Consider the following 17,556-nt stretch of genomic DNA (forward strand, 5'->3'; position numbering starts at 1 on the left):
CCTATGCTAAGGTTCATAGATTCAAAGTTGAAAGTTGTACATAAAGATTATGAAGACTGTCCAAGATACATATGAAATCCCTGACATATTCAATTCCTACGTTATATCTGAACTTCGTAGTTTGAAGCATACTCCTGGTAGTACCAATGTTTTGTTTTATGGCCGACAATATTGCACCTTTACAGCGGAGTAGATGCATAAATAGATGCCATTTGCTGGTGAAGCTGATCTCGTCAGAGGCAATGGCAGCATCGGGGGCAGGTTACGATGTGATACCACGGAAATCTATCTGTTTATTTGGCGTAGTTCCAATGCAAACCTAGATGGAACATTCTCAGTGGATACCATAAGCAAAATGCTACCTTAAAGACTCAGGAAAACTATAGAACACTCTTACTCGGTCTACTTATTTGTTACATGGGCAAAAATCTAGACTGACTCTCACTTTGATAAAACCGAGGACCTATATCTCTAAAATTGTTCTTACATCTAAGCGGTAAACTAATAAAATGTTACAAGACAGTTAACATAAATTATGTTGAAGTAGATTCAATTATATAAATAAGTTACCCACTAAGAAGCAACTATTTAAGTCCTTGATAAAAATGGCAAAAGTTGGAAATTGTAGGTTTAAAAAATACTAATTAAAAGCTTGCGGGCTCAGATGGCAAGTAATGTCACAATACTGACATATTGCCTCCTTAAAAATATGGAGTAAACTTAGCTATTGGTTTTAACTATAGCTTTTGTTATACCCAAGCGCCCAGAACTTTATAAGCCTGTAGGAGCCTGTTTAGTAAGTATCCGCCTTTAATGGCGGCCACTGTCAAAAGTTTTAAGTAGCGTTAATTCTTTTGAGACGTTAGATTAATGCGTCGCCTAATTAAATATTTAAAAGAAAGATATTATAGGCACTGGCTGCGGAACACAGTGTTTCTCTGAATAGAAATGTCTTAATTTATTTTATGACGGGCCGACAGCCCACACTATGACTTGAAAATAAGTACTTTTGACGTTAGGGCGTGGGTTTCTTTTGTTTCCTGTAAATGGTCGCTGTAATTTAAGAATTTTTCTACCTATTTTCCAGCTTATTATGAAGGAAAATGTAAGTATCTTCAGTTAAAAGTATATATACCTCCAGAGGGATATAAACGTGCGTAAGGTGACCGCCATGCTTTTGTTATTTGTACTTACAAGTTTTTATAGTACCTACACGCGAAAGTAAAGAATCCCTTCGAATATTGATATATATTATACAATTGTCAAATATTATAATATTATATTATTGTCCTTATTTTATGGTAGCACAAAGTTCTGAGCTCCTTCTGTCTTTCGCTAAAGATGCGGCATTGAATCGAAAACGTCATTCACGCTTGCTAAGTATTAGAATCCTGCGGCCGGAAAAACCGAGCAATGATCCAAATATAGTCATTTCCGGTCACAATTAAATTAATAGCTAATACCTAATTAATTAAAAGGTGACCGGAAACGGCTAAATATGGACAATGAATAATATCTAATCTTATTTGAAACATGCTTTTAATCAGCATCTATCTAACGCATTTTTTTCGGTTACTTAATACCTACAAGCTTTGATATGAGACAGGCTTTAAGGATTATTTTATCAGCTACCTTTTTGTATAAACACTTATTATACTTCGGCCGTTCAGAGAATGCGTTCCTGACACCTATCAGTTAGTCACGACTAGTGATGGGCACAACATAACACTGAGTTCGTTACCGTTCCTTCAAAATGAACCGCCGCATTATTTTAAGATTATTTTCGTTTTAAATTGGCGGAATCATTTGTTTTATATTTTAGTTATTTAAGTGGAAACCAAAAAAAGGTAATATTCATATAATAAAATTGTTTTATTTATTCTTTGTTACAAGTACATTGAATTGAATGTGCGAACAGAATATTAATCAGACTCCGATTTGCTTGAGGAGGTGGTGTCTTCATCATCATCTTCGCCTACATGTATAATTATATTATTATCAATAACAGAATCAATCCTGATATCTCGGTCTAACAAAAGCCGGGTAATCAAATAAAAACAGATCGAAAACACTTGAAAAACGTGGTCTATGCGCACGAAACGACAACGGACGACTGTTTTAGCGTCACAAAATGGCGGCCCATAACGCCATTTGGGGTTACCATTTTTAATCTAAGTATAAAAATGCGGTTTGGTCATAGTTTTATTTTTATTTTTCATAAAAGTTATAATTAAGTCTTATAGTCCATTATTTTCCAATTCTTAAAAAGAAAATCAAAACGTATTATTTTATATTATAACTGTATAAGAACAGATTACGATACTTGCCTGTTATTTTTAGCACAGCACTACAAAATATAAACCGCTGACATAACCTTGTAATAGCGCAGTATAGATTTAGAAAAATATTGTTTACCAAGTTATTTGACACTCAGTTTGGCACAAAATTATAACATTCATTGATTATTGATATAATAATGTTGTTTTAATGCTCCTCAATTGTTAAAACGGTAAACAACCAGCAAAAATATTTTTATCGTAACTGCAACGCCATTGCAAAGTTACGTCGTCAGTTCAATCGCGACGTGTCAGGAACGCATTCTCTGAATGGCCGAACTATAAAATAATAAATTACCACGATTCAGATAATATGGTTTGTTCAAGTTTAGGTGTGCCTATTGTTGGGTAGGTATACTAATGTGGTGTTAATTCGATTTTCCATTCTGATCAATGTTTTAGGTAATATTTAAAATCTTCCGAGTTATTCTTTAAATTATTTTACAACATCACAGCCTGCTTGATTTTTGGCCGCAATCAATAGCGAAGTCGTGTATAAAAGCGTGAGTTGGTAAACCATTTCATATGTATAAAAAAAACAATACCTTTGTCAGCGCTCCTCTAAATATATTAAAGTAAAACGCATCTCCAACTCCGTATAACAAACAAAGCGTCCTAAGTGGGTGCTTAATTAAGAAATGCTGAAGTGTTTTGATGGTGGCACATTAATTTTATCTTGTTTTTAACCGACTTCCCAAAAAGGAGGAGGTTATCAATTCGGCCGGTATGTTTTTTTTTTTTTTTTTTTTTTCTATGTATGTACATCGATTACTCCGAGGTTTATAGACCGATTTACGTGATTCTTTTTTTGTTCGACTCGGAGTAGCTGCCAGTTGGTCCCATAGTCATCAGGTCAGGATCTGATGATGGATACCCTGAGAAATCGAGGGCAACCTTCGAAAGTTGTAGGCATACATAGGGTAAAAACTTGACACTCAGGTGTACGCCTAAAAGCACTATTCAACTGTGAAGATTTGGAGCTGATCTGATGATGGAAACCAGAGAGGGTCGAGGGAACTCGACAACTGAATATATAAACTACCTCGTGTTTGGGCTTAAATTATTTGTATTGACAAGACCTTTGCAACAGTGAAGGTTTGGAGCTGACCTGATGATGGAGACCAGAGAAAGTAAGTCGAGGGAACTCGACAACTGAATATGTAAAATACCTCGTATTTGGACTTATATTCTTTGTATTGATGAGAACTTCTCACTTGTATGGATAGTGACAACTATTTGTATCACTGAAAAGCTTTAAATAAAAAACTTTTTTACAAAAAAATTAAACCGACTTCCCAAAACACTAAAAAGCAAAAAAAAAAAACTATTTTTAGGTGCATCGGCTTAGAAGTCGGTGGCAAAATTAACTTAGTAACATCCATTAGACACCGACTTCTAGGCCGATGCACCTAAAAATAGTTTTTTTTTTTTGCTTTTTAGTGTTTTGGGAAGTCGGTTTAATTTTTTTGTAAAAAAGTTTTTTTCTGCTTTCGCGACCAATTATCTCGGCGAGTTCGTGGGGAGTCTTCGCTGGGAGTTTTAATTTTATTCTCTTGCCCCAATTATATTTAGCTCTGCGATCAACATTCATAACTACTAATCTCAGAACTCGAATCTGACGTCTTGTATTATTTATTTCAGTGGTCCATTTATGGGGTATCATGTACCAAGTTCATAAGTGATTTTCTACCAGTGAACGGAAACACTATTCATGTACAGAATAGTGTAACATAACTTATCACTTAGATGTTGGCTACAGCTCAGCATGGGGTTTTCATATAAAGCGCTATACCTATCGATAATGATTTTAAGGGAATAGCTCATACTTAAGAAACTGGTCTTAGGTTAGGTAGGAATCGTAACTAAAATATTAATATCTACATAATAGACAGTATAAGTAGAAGCGGACTCGAGAATCCTTCCAACCATGACTCTCGAAAACTACTAATACTAAGGCAAAGAATAATTTAAGATGTTTAGTCTGACATGATTTTTTAGGAGGTCTTACAAAGATCACGCCCACTGAGTATCAATCAAGATAAGGATAAAATAGAATTGCTGACAAAATATTCTAATTGAATATATAACCATAGTAACCAATCTCGATAACAAGTCACAATATCAGATTTCAGTGGTAGAATCTCGCCGCTTATTTTGTGGTCGGCCTCCTCGCTTTCTTCGCCAATGCTCCTAATTTCCCTTTGTCCCAAGTTACGTATACCGTAAAAAACCTCTGCGGAAGAAATTTTCTTAATACTTGACGTTCTAAGCGTTAATTAAGTGAAGAAGGAATATGAAAAAAGTCCGTGATATTTTTGCTTTGCAATTTACTTTGTCAAAATTTAATTTGGTTTGCTAACCATGGAAAGTAAATTATTTACGTTATACTTACTTATATATAATTCACGTACTTTTTTACATATACTGTGTGTCACAAATTACTACAATGTCTTTAATTAAATGAAAGACACTGACACGAAGATAAACAACTTTGCAGTTTGTTGAGCTTTAGTAGATATGTTGTGTAGGTATGCGTCTGTAAAATTTTATGCAAGCCTAAAAACGATACGTATTTCAATATAAATAATTATGGATTATAACAATTTATAATAACTTTAATGAAATGTATGTGTAATCCATTACATAACAGCGACTGTTTTAAGTAAAGCAATCCTAACGAGGTCATCGACATCAACCTTGACGATCATAGTAGAAGGAAACGCGATATTTTAATGCTGCCTTCCCGGGCGTATATTATGTTTCTAACATAATGTACAGTATATTCTTCTCCAATGTTGTGGAGCTTCGGGCGATATATAAATAAATTGAGAAAATGTTCTTAATAAATCGACTTCTCGGTTTATGAAGTAAAAAACATCAATCCTGGAAGATAATTCTCTTATAGATATAATCTATCCTACTTGTAAAAAGAAAGCAAAGGTAAGTCTGACAAAGGCCAACCTGAATAAACTGAAGGCACCATACGACATCATTTTGTTCTTATCTAAGTGTTCACTGCATTGTGCTAGCAGTCAAATGCTGTAGATATGTACTTGAATTAAAAAGCACGATAACAAAACACTGAAAATGTAAGTATTAGTGTGAGACCCAAAAGAATGCAAAACGCGTCTAATAGGAGCGACGTTCGCGTCATCCACATCGTCTAACTACCGTCGTCCACAACTTAATTACTAATCGTGTAATTAATAACAGACAGGCTAAGTTAAGTTTAAGTAACGTAAAACCCAATTAGCAATGTCGGACCATGCAACAGCCATGAACCCAATGCGTCATAATCACCATACATCAGCCGTCTAGGTGACCAACTTTATGACGAGATGATGGCCACTACAGTGGATACAGAAAAACCCAATGCCCTGTGTTCTTGACACAAATATTCGTAAGGCATAATAAGACGTAAGAGCTGACAAGACAAGGCTCTCGTATGAATTTACAATGGATCGTGACGTCATTGGTTATGACAGATGAAAAGAATTGCCAGGGGTAGACTTTGCAGACGGTGTAAGTAGGCGAAGCAATTATTTTTAACAAACAAACCGATGCCATAATAGAGGCCTATTATGAAAAAAATACGGAAAAGCCTTGGAATTGCGAAGGAAATTCTTGTTATCATTAAGTTTATTCAGATTTTTGTTTAAGAAGTATAAGTTGGTAAGAAAAGGGTCCACAACCCACGTTAACCTAGGTGCTACTAATATTTTAACTGACATTCTACTTATCTTTATTAAAAATGACTTCGATATGATTGCTTTAATTAAAACAGGCAACTGTTCTGCATTGTCGTATATAAGGTGCTTTAATATCACCTGCCAGGACTTGAATGGGGGGTAGTATTGCGTTTATAGATAACAATAGTAAAGATAAATAATTGATTATTTGACATATTTTTTTCATACAAAAAAAAATACGTATTTGACTTAATTTATTAGTTTAAAACCATCCAGTAGAGTTGCGCGTTGCCACTCTTGCAGAACAGATAGAAAGAGATAGCTGTTGTTTTCATTGACAAAGCGACACTACGCGCGTAATTTGTGAACCACGTTATGCATAGTAGAGCTAATGTTAATTTAACTTGTTTAATTGGGAACGAAATTTCTTCACTACTGTAATCTATAAACGCAATACTACCCCCCATTCAAGTCCTGGCAGGTAATAAATATTAAAGCACCTTATATATCATTTAAGGGAGAAAAAAAATGAATACGATAGAATTTACCTGTGTATAAGTAAACTGTGTTTCAGTAAAAGACAGAGATACAAGCCAATAAAAATAACTTTGCTACAAATCATTATTCCATAATCTCGTGACTATGCTTAGCACTATTTCTATGTATCTATCATACCAGCGAAGTGTTTTAGAATAATTCACGTAAATGTTACTTAAATATAATATTATCCGTATTTTTAGATATTTATCAAATATTGGTGGGTGTTTTGACCTTACTGTACGAACTTCCCATAAAGGTAGGTATTATGTTAATACGCAAATATTATTTTTGCTTCTGAGGGCTATCACAAATTTTCGAGTTTTATACGAGTTTTGATGCGTCATTATGCTTTGGATATAGTCACAAAAAAAAAACAAAAATAAGATTAAGAAAGTTTGATCATTTATCTTGGGGCTGTTTTCAATAAATATTTTAATTTGTCCACGTACATCAGTAAAATCTTTGTCTCTGTAAAGGATGTTTCATAAAATGTTGCTTTTGGGAATCTTTTGATGCTTCAGTACTACGAGGATATAGCAATTTAACCATTTATAAAAATGTTCAAGATACAACTATATCTTGTACTTGTGCTTGCTTACACCAATTTATTACAATTCATACAGTAATACACCAAAAATAATTCTATAAAACTGAGAGTTACTGACAATTTTCCGTACAAAACTATATTTTTTATCTATGAAAGTATAATCCAAATTCAAATAAAACATATTTAATAATTAAGGTGGTATTGTTATAAAGCTTGAAAAAAAAAATTGGTCTATTTAAAAGTAAAACAATATTTTAAAATAATTTTTGTTTGCAATGCAAAAATCAATATAAATCTTGTGACGCGCGGTGTTCAACTTTAAGCTTGTGGCACATTGTAGCAGCACGGCAACAGCACGGCAGCAGCACGGCGTCGCCTCGAATTAAGACTACGGCTAGCTGTCAGCGCGCTAACCACGCGCTGTCCGCTCGCCGTCGGCGCGCCGTTGGCGCTCCGTTGGCGCGCCGGCCGCGCGCCGGCCGCGAGGTGTAAGCTTGCTGTCACCGCAAACTCAATATTATTTTAAGACGATTATGATTGATGTTATGATTGAACACGACGCAATGACGTTGTTTCGCTGCCGGCTCGGAGTCGGCGCGCAATTAGCACGCCGTCGGCGCGCTGTACGCATGAGGACCGCTCGCTTGCAGCACGCGGGCGGCGAGTCGAGTTGTGTGGAAGCGGCAAGCACGCTGACTGCTCGCCGTTGGCTTTTTTATATTGACATTACGAAATATCTTATAATATACACGATTTAATGCTCTAAATTGAATGACACCTTAAATGCTGGTGTGGAGCCATGCTGTTGCGGTGCCGCTATAATGTGCCATAACCTTTAGTCAGCGCCAGGCGCTTATCGAGGGAGGACGTATCGCTCGCTGTTGCGCCGCGCAAACTCGCCGGAGCTCGAAAAATATAGCGCAACCTGCGCAACGAACTCGTTTTGATACTAGTGGGTTTTTATTTTATTTATTAGTTATAATGATCTAATTGAAATGTAATATACACAAGTATTAACCCATGATATTCTAATGCGAAAATGTTATAGATTGGGTTCTCTTTTTTTGATGTTGGTTATATAGAAATATGTACGTAAATGTCATCGTCGTTAGTTTCGCTGTTGCATAATAATATTATTGGATATCTTTGATTCTTGCAGGATAATGAAAGCATATTTAATTCAGATTATCAGACTCAATCGGATACCAGTACAAATAATATGGTAAGTATTTTTTGTCACTCGCAACAGACATATTTGTTTTAATAAACTATTTACATTCCTAGTTTTTATTGTTGCAGGAAAATGAAGATACAATACATGGAAGACGAATTATAGATTTTAGTTTTTTTATAAATCAATCACTTATACCTAATTGATAAACATGGTGAAAAGTTTGGTTGTCGATTAAATAATTTAAAAATTGTAAACGATTATTTGTTTATTGTAACTCAATCGAGCTATTCTAGGTTATAAAATTCATCGGTACAAATAATATTTCATAAACTATAAAACCAATAAACTATTTCGAAAATAAAAGTGGCAAAGTCTCAAGTTTGTTTGTGCCGCGTGGCGGTCCGCAGGTGTGCGTTGCGTATTTCACTAGACGCACACGCGCGCAAGTGCTGCCGGCTATCGTCTAATTTACCTAAACCTGAGCGATTCGATTTTGTAATAGCGCTCTTAAGGTAATCGAATGAAGGATATAGTTAAGGTCTAACTTCGGCCTTTACACCCACGCTTTGACCATACGAATACAGAATTATAAAGACTTATTAGGATATAACAAGAGAATACCTATTCTATGGAAGTGGAATTGAAAATTATCATAAAAATTATACCTACTAGCTTTTGTCGGTAGCTGTGATCTTTGTACGTACCTTTTCTTTGCGGCTGTCAAGTATTCTGTGTTTTGAGAGGTGCGTTTATAGTCGCGATGCTGTCAGTAATTAGCTGTCTGGACGAACTTTGTACTTACCGCCTTACAGAAAACACAGCCATTAGCGCCACCTATCGGATCCAGCAGGGTGGAAAATAATATAATCCAAACAATCTAATCTTCCTAGACTGATTAGATTAAATAGATCTATACCTAATTAAATAGTAATCCGAGTAGCATCTGAGTAGGAAGTTGACCAAATCAAACAAGACCAGGTACCAACACAATGGACATTGGACCAGTGTACAAACCACAGAGGTCCATTAACCGTGTGTTTGGCATACGGCTCTTGGTCGGCACATTATGTAGTTGTACACATGCAGATGCCATTGTTAGTTATTCATCCCTTATCTTAGTTGATATTGAACTACTTAGCAGATTTGCTTATACAAGTGTATTACAAATTACAGATTCTTCAATTAAAATTTTGATAATTCAATATTTCTTTAAATAACATAAGCACTCTATGAAGAGATATTCGATTAATGTAAAGCTAAAAGTTATACGAGGTTTAATTATGAGCATAAATAACAAGCTCCTTGCGCAGATCATCAATTGCTGTCCATCATTGAGCGTTGAGGCACCCCGGCATTAGTAGTTTGCCCTACAATCATATTGCAATGGTAAATCATTTGCAAACAATATGATTTATTATTGAATCACAGAAAAGGATAAAAACGTTTTTAAAATAAAAAAAAATGCCGAAAGCCACATACACTTCAATCGTAATTGAGTCGTGATTGGATCTCAGTTGGATATCAATCGTATCGCTTAAGCAAAATTAGCAGAATCGAGCCCCTGGTAGATGAAAAATCTACAAACACTGTAACATTAAATTGTGTACCACTAAGATTTTCTTCCTTTTCCTTCTTCTACTTACACACAAACCTACCTACATATTTTTAGTTAATTCAAGACATCGTCTCCGGTATCATAAGTGCCATTTCAAGAAGTAGGAACCAATTCACGAGCTTTTATTAGTCTGTCCTTGTGAAGTACGTGTTCCATTTTTTGTTTATTTGTAAAAAAATATACGAAACGAGCATTTCGAGTCACGTAACAAATTTGATTTCATATAATGACAAGGATTTGAGAAACATGTGAAAAAAATGTGTCGGAAGTTTGTAATTTTGGCTCGTTTAATATTAGATGCTTATTAGTAAATTTTATTACATGTGCAGATAGTTATAAATAGTATAAAACCTATGATAGTTGATAGTTATAAAACCTATTGTTTCATGATTATGTTTGACAGAGTTATAATAATAATGTGGTTACAATGCACGGATGAACCTATGTAGGTAGTAGAAACAAACATATTGTTAAAGCTTAAAAATCAGGTTAACATTACAAGTTACTTTTCATTCGGGTTTGGAACGCAGTTCCCTCAGGGTGCTTACATAAAGAAACAGGTTTCCGGTACAGACAAACCTGTACGGGTAGGTACCGATCAGTGCAGGTATAATATTTCAATGCAATCGTATTCACTCACTTATAAAGAAACAGGTTGTTTACCTATTTCAACTTACCTGTTTCTTTATAAGTGAGTGAATAGGATTGTATTACTAACGCTTATGTAGTTATGATAGCTGTTATCACTGTAACATGACATCTCATAATTTTATTATGATCTATTTTCAGTTCAGAAAATATTGAGTATTGAGTAAAATAAAAATACTGTTAACAGGTGTTATAATTTTAGCTTCTTATATTTACATTTGGTATATACATTTGATATTTACAAATAAGAATACGAAATAATTTTGTGTTGACTTAAAAATATTGAATTGATACAATAATATTGAATTAAAGTGTGTCGTGGTGGCCTAGTGGGCAAAGAACCAACCTCTCGAGTATGAGGGTGCGGGTTCGATTCCAGGTCAGGCAAGTACCAATGCAACTTTTCTAAGTTTGTATGTACTTTCTAAGTATATCTTAGACACCAATGACTGTGTTTCCGATGGCACGTTAAACTGTAGGTCCCGGCTGTCATTGAACATCCTTGGCAGTCGTTACGGGTTGGCAGTCTAACCAAGGGGTATCGGGTTGCCCGGGTAACTGGGTTGAGGAGGTCAGGTAGGCAGTCGCTTCTTGTAAAGCACTGGTACTCAGCTGAATCCGGTTAGACTGGAAGCCGACCCCAACATAGTTTGGGAAAAAGGCTCGGAGGATGGATGGACAATAATATGTAATTAAGGGCTGATTTTTCAATCGCCAGATAACTCCTATCTGAGGAGTATTTTTAACGTTTTGACAGCTTTTGTATGGAAAATATGTCAAACCGCCATATTTATTCCTCAGATAGAAGTTAACCGATGATTGAAAAATCAGCCCTTAATCTAAATAACAGTTCAGTTTCATCGCAAGGTTTATAAAATATAAAAATTACAACATGTATGTACTTTATTAAGGAATAAAGAATATTAATAATCGATTACTGTACCTATAGTTTATATACTGTGTTAGTTATATAAAAATACATTGAAACTCCATTTATAGGTTTAAAAGATTAATCTTATCAAATGAAAAGTGAATAAGCAGTAAGATACGTTCGCTAACGTTCTAAAAAATGGTATACACATATTTTATTCTTACACCAAAAACATAAGTACTTACTAATTTAAAATAAATAAAAATTAACAAATCTGTACAAGTACCTAATACTAAAACAGCCATTGCAAAAGATCCCGTACACAATGTACTGAGAATTCAGGTACAGTTGTATTATCTAGTTAAGATAATAAACCTACGAATACATCCAATTATCACAATGTTTACAATATTTTTAGATTTACCTGCTCTTACAGTAATTTGTAAGACTTAAATCTTTCAGTATCTACATTATTTGATATCCATATGTACAAGTTCCTTAGTTCCTTAGTTACACATCAGCAAGTAGCAACAATCTCATTTTACTTCCATTGCATAAGATGTCTGAGATCGACCGTTCTAACCTATGTTACCCTACGTTTTAAGTAAAATTGGAACTTTAGTTAGCTGGTAGTACAGTTATATAAATATATTTCATATATTACCTACATATATTTTGCTATCAAACTGTTTTGATAGCAAAACTGCACACACTGTGAAACTGCCCATTTGCAGCTGACAATTTGTTTCAATACCCTACTTATAACTATTATGACATGCCGATAAGTTGTACTTAAATTGTCTTAAACCTTTTATTATGATAATATTGATCAATATTAAATCGACTGATTGCTTTGATGACGTTATTTCCATTACAGAATGTATCTATAATATACCTACAGTAAAACAGTATTTGGTTCGTGATATAGAATGACGTTAATTCCGCGACAGGTACCAGCATTGAAGTAAAAAAAGCACAGCACTTTGTGAAACTATGATATTTAAAATTATTTTATGAAATTTAAAAATACTTTTGATATGATCTTAGAACTACTATATATAATTTTAAACGCCTAATACGATACTAATTCTTTGGCATAATTTTAATAAAATAATAATGCAGTGTACAATAATTTAATTAGACATAGTTAATCTCATAGATTTCTATTACAGGATTTAACTTTGATCCAAATATTAAGGTATGTATGCGCTACTTCTAGAATAAGGATTTGTGTTCACATCAGGTATTACATTTCTAACTCTTGGTACTCTGTAAGTGCTGGGCAGATCTTCGTAATTGAGATCGTCAATAATTACTGCTGCAGCTGCAGCTTTAGCTCTTCTTCGTCCAATTTCGTAGAAAATATAACATATAATAACTAAAGCTATCAGTGAGAGTACAACCACCATTGTAATTGTAAATGGATTCCAAAACCCTCTGGATACTACCGGTATGCTTGGGTTTTCCGTAGTAACTGGGTCTGGCGTGGTGGTAGGATCAAGTGTTGTTGGGTCTTGAGTAGCGGCTGGATCTTGGGTAGTAGTTGGCCCTGAAGTTGTAGTTGGATCTGGAGTAGTAGCAAGGTCGTCAGTAGCGGTTGGATCTGGAGTAGTGGTAGGGTCCAATGTTGTTGGATCGGATGTCGCTGTTGGGTCGGGAGTAGAGGTTGGATCAGGAGCAGTAGTGGGGTCAGGTGTTGTAGTAGGATCGGGTGCTATAGTTGGATCGGGTGTTGTAGTTGGATCTGGTGTTGTAGTTGGATCAGGTGTAGTGGTAGGATCTGGTGTTGCAGTTGGATCCGGAGTAGTGGTAGGATCTGGTGTTGTAGTTGGATCTGGTGTTGTAGTTGGATCTGGAGTAGTGGTAGGATCTGGTGTTGTAGTTGGATCCGGAGTAGTGGTAGGATCTGGTGTTGTAGTTGGATCCGGAGTAGTGGTTGGATCCGGAGTAGTGGTTGGATCCGGAGTAGTGGTAGGATCTGGTGTTGTAGTTGGGTCCGGAGTAGTGGTAGGATCAGGTGTTGTAGTTGGATCCGGAGTAGTGGTAGGATCTGGTGTTGTAGTTGGATCCGGAGTAGTGGTTGGATCCGGAGTAGTGGTAGGATCTGGTGTTGTAGTTGGATCCGGAGTAGTGGTAGGATCTGGTGTTGTAGTTGGATCCGGAGTAGTGGTTGGATCCGGAGTAGTGGTAGGATCTGGTGTTGTAGTTGGATCCGGAGTAGTGGTAGGATCAGGTGTTGTAGTTGGATCCGGAGTAGTGGTAGGATCAGGTGTTGTAGTTGGATCCGGAGTAGTGGTAGGATCTGGTGTTGTAGTTGGATCCGGAGTGGTGGTTGGATCCGGAGTAGTGGTAGGATCTGGTGTTGTAGTTGGATCCGGAGTAGTGGTAGGATCAGGTGTTGTAGTTGGATCCGGAGTAGTGGTAGGATCTGGTGTTGTAGTTGGATCCGGAGTAGTGGTTGGATCCGGAGTAGTGGTAGGATCTGGTGTTGTAGTTGGGTCCGGAGTAGTGGTAGGATCAGGTGTTATAGTTGGATCCGGAGTAGTGGTAGGATCAGGTGTTGTAGTTGGATCCGGAGTAGTGGTTGGATCCGGAGTAGTGGTAGGATCTGGTGTTGTAGTTGGATCCGGAGTAGTGGTAGGATCTGGTGTTGTAGTTGGATCCGGAGTAGTGGTAGGATCAGATGTTGTAGTTGGATCCGGAGTAGTGGTAGGATCTGGTGTTGTAGTTGGATCCGGAGTAGTGGTAGGATCTGGTGTTGAAGTTGGATCCGGAGTAGTGGTTGGATCCGGAGTAGTGGTAGGATCTGGTGTTGTAGTTGGATCCGGAGTAGTGGTAGGATCAGGTGTTGTAGTTGGATCCGGAGTAGTGGTAGGATCTGGTGTTGTAGTTGGATCCGGAGTAGTGGTAGGATCAGGTGTTGTAGTTGGATCTGGTGTTGTAGTTGGATCTGGTGTTGTAGTTGGATCTGGTGTTGTAGTTGGATCTGGTGTTGTAGTGGGATCCGGAGTAGTGGTAGGATCAGGTGTTGTAGTTGGATCAGGTGTTGTAGTTAGATCAGGTGTTGTAGTTGGATCTGGTGTTGTAGTTGGATCTGGTGTTGTAGTTGGATCCGGAGTAGTGGTAGGATCTGATGTTGTAGTTGGATCTGGTGTTGTAGTTGGATCCGGAGTAGTGGTAGGATCTGGTGTTGTAGTTGGATCAGGTGTTGTAGTTGGATCCGGAGTAGTGGTTGGATCCGGTGTGGTGGTTGGATCCGGAGTAGTGGTAGGATCTGGTGTTGTAGTTGGATCTGGTGTTGTAGTTGGATCAGGTGTAGTGGTTGGATCCGGAGTAGTGGTTGGATCCGGAGTAGTGGTAGGATCTGGTGTTGTAGTTGGGTCCGGAGTAGTGGTAGGATCAGGTGTTGTAGTTGGATCCGGAGTAGTGGTAGGATCTGGTGTTGTAGTTGGATCCGGAGTAGTGGTTGGATCCGGAGTAGTGGTTGGATCCGGAGTAGTGGTAGGATCTGGTGTTGTAGTTGGATCAGGTGTAGTGGTTGGATCCGGAGTAGTGGTTGGATCCGGAGTAGTGGTAGGATCTGGTGTTGTAGTTGGATCTGGTGTTGTAGTTGGATCCGGAGTAGTGGTTGGATCCGGAGTTGTGGTTGGATCCGGAGTAGTGGTTGGATTCGGAGTAGTGGTAGGATCTGGTGTTGTAGTTGGATCTGGTGTTGTAGTTGGATCCGGAGTAGTGGTAGGATCTGGTGTTGTAGTTGGATCCGGAGTAGTGGTAGGATCTGGTGTTGTAGTTGGATCCGGAGTAGTGGTTGGATCCGGAGTCGTGGTTGAATCCGGAGTAGTGGTAGGATCTGGTGTTGTAGTTGGATCTGGTGTTGTAGTTGGATCAGGTGTTGTAGTTGGATCTGGTGTAGTTGTTGGATCTGGTGTTGTAGTTGGATCTGGTGTTGTAGTTGGATCTGGTGTAGTTGTTGGATCTGGTGTTGTAGTCGGATCTGGTGTTGTAGTTGGATCAGGTGTAGTGGTAGGATCTGGTGTTGTAGTTGGATCCGGAGTAGTGGTAGGATCTGGTGTTGTAGTTGGATCTGGTGTTGTAGTTGGATCTGGTGTTGTAGTTGGATCTGGTGTAGTTGTTGGATCTGGTGTTGTAGTTGGATCTGGTGTTGTAGTTGGATCAGGTGTAGTGGTAGGATCTGGTGTTGTAGTTGGATCCGGAGTAGTGGTAGGATCTGGTGTTGTAGTTGGATCTGGTGTTGTAGTTGGATCAGGTGTTGTAGTTGGATCTGGTGTAGTTGTTGGATCTGGTGTTGTAGTCGGATCTGGTGTTGTAGTCGGATCTGGTTTGTCGTCATAGAGAGGACATAAACTTTCATCCATACCCGGAGGTATGTAGCGGAATGAGTCCACTAAAACAATAGAATCTGGATGCGCCATGCCCATGATGGATACCTGAAACAAAAAAAAAAGAAGTTTGTTGTGTGTTTGTCTTAAAACGTAAAAGTTGATCTTTTGAATGTAGGTGCATCTGTCGAATCAGAATAACATTATTAATATCCTTCAATTAGTCTTAGAAGTTGTATTTCGCACCACAGTAGTTTCCAACGTGTGAAATTCATTTATTCATCCGTTCTTTTATTAAACTGTCAAAAACGGTTACTATCCATGCAATATATGAATGAAAACGCGAGCTATAGCGTCACGGTTTTCTTTACATCAAACTGTACACTTATTTGGCTTATATTATCATTTAAAAAAAATCCAGTGATCATTCCATTAAACAGATTAATGAAAGTGAGATTATATATAAGTAGAATAAATGAATGATCTAGTCAACTACTCAATTGTTGCAAAAGAAAATGCAAGGCAACATAATTATGTTGCATCCAATATATCCATAGCATCCAATTTAGCTTTTGTTGCTCTAGTACATACGTAGTTTTACAAATACATATCTGATAACAGCATCATCATAGGTTTGCATCAGTAAATAGAATGTGTTGGGACACAGAGGTACCATTTGCATTTATTAAAATCCTTGCGACGGCTGCCAACGCATGAACTTGTTATCGCTGATATGAGTGACATTCTTTATTATCACTTATGATAAAAAAATGATACCATCAAAGGAAAAAAAAATAGTGCATAAAACGTTGAATTTGACCCTGAATAACATATTTAGTCTTAAATCTGGAAGAATAATTATAATTTCTTTATAACCTTACTTTTAGCAGTTTGATTATGTCACACTGCTGTTGTTTATCAATAATGAAATCAACATTTACGGTAAACAACCTGAACATAATTATGATACTCACGTAGCCGTCATAAGGAGACAAACCACTCACAGCCATGGTCAATGTCCTCCACTGGCTCTGAAAGCCAGGTTCTTGCGGCGAATTCGAAACCATACCTACTACTTTATCTCCATCGTCTTCATCTACTTCCATGGCGAAACCCATGATCACATCCTGCATGTCCGTTACCTCCATATAAATCTTTATGTCAATCCTACCTCCGGGGACCATGGGAAAAATGAATGATGACACACAACTGCTGACTGTTTGAGGAGCAATAAAAGAGGTACTGCTTGAATGTTGCCCAGTCAAGGTCAAATCTTCATATCGTCCCATTTCCCAGAACAACGAGCCGATACACTGCCCTCTACTCGTAAACCGATCGTAGAAGTCGCCTTCTTCAAACGTATACCTCATACAGGAATCGCTGATAGCGTAAGGCACTAAAACTATTATTACAAACACTTTGTCAATCATTTTGTCTTAAGACAAGTAGCACTTACACCGAATGGCAACCAAATCTCTATAATTCAAATTTCTCGTTTGACTCAAATACGTATCTTAATTATTCATAATGGATATGGATAAGATAGCATTTTTTAATAGGTAAACGATAATTTTGTACGCAAGTGTTTATCTTGACATTCCTATTGTATGAACCCAAATATCCGACGGGTTTGTTTACACTATGACTTTTAAATATTCTAAGTCCCAGTGCATAGAAAGTAAATATATTCTCCCTGAACGTTATAATATCATTTTGATATTGTTTAGTCTCAAAATAATTATTTACCACTGCATCCCGCGTTTACACCTACGTCCCTGAGGAATTAACTCCGGCAA

At 37.1% G+C, this 17,556-nt stretch overlaps 1 protein-coding gene across 1 annotated transcript; it reads right to left on the reverse strand.

The window, feature by feature from the left end:
* Positions 1–12,613: 12,613 nt before the first annotated feature.
* Positions 12,614–17,279, reverse strand: LOC124637206 (mucin-2-like). The gene is made up of 4 exons (XM_047173566.1): positions 16,735–17,279; positions 13,614–15,868; positions 13,211–13,254; positions 12,614–13,164 (listed from the first exon to the last, which is right to left on the reverse strand). The coding sequence occupies exons 1-4, from the start codon at positions 17,188–17,190 to the stop codon at positions 12,614–12,616; spliced, it is 3,306 nt and encodes a 1,101-aa protein (XP_047029522.1). The 5' UTR covers positions 17,191–17,279.
* Between the last annotated feature and the right edge of the window lie 277 nt (positions 17,280–17,556).

This window comes from Helicoverpa zea, chromosome 15, assembly GCF_022581195.2.
Source record: "Helicoverpa zea isolate HzStark_Cry1AcR chromosome 15, ilHelZeax1.1, whole genome shotgun sequence".
In the NCBI taxonomy this organism is placed as follows: Eukaryota; Metazoa; Arthropoda; class Insecta; order Lepidoptera; family Noctuidae; genus Helicoverpa; species Helicoverpa zea.

Coding starts and splice junctions, on each gene's coding strand:
- LOC124637206 (XM_047173566.1), bottom strand. CDS start 17,190: ATGATTGACAAAGTGTTTGTAATAATAGTTTTAGTGCCTTACGCTATC. Junction 13,255..13,613: donor GATCCAACTACAACACCAGA/TCCTACCACTAC, acceptor CTACAACACCAG/ATCCAACTACAACACCAGAT. Junction 13,165..13,210: donor CCACTACTCCGGATCCAACT/GCAACACCAGAT, acceptor CTACAACACCAG/ATCCAACTACAACACCCGAT.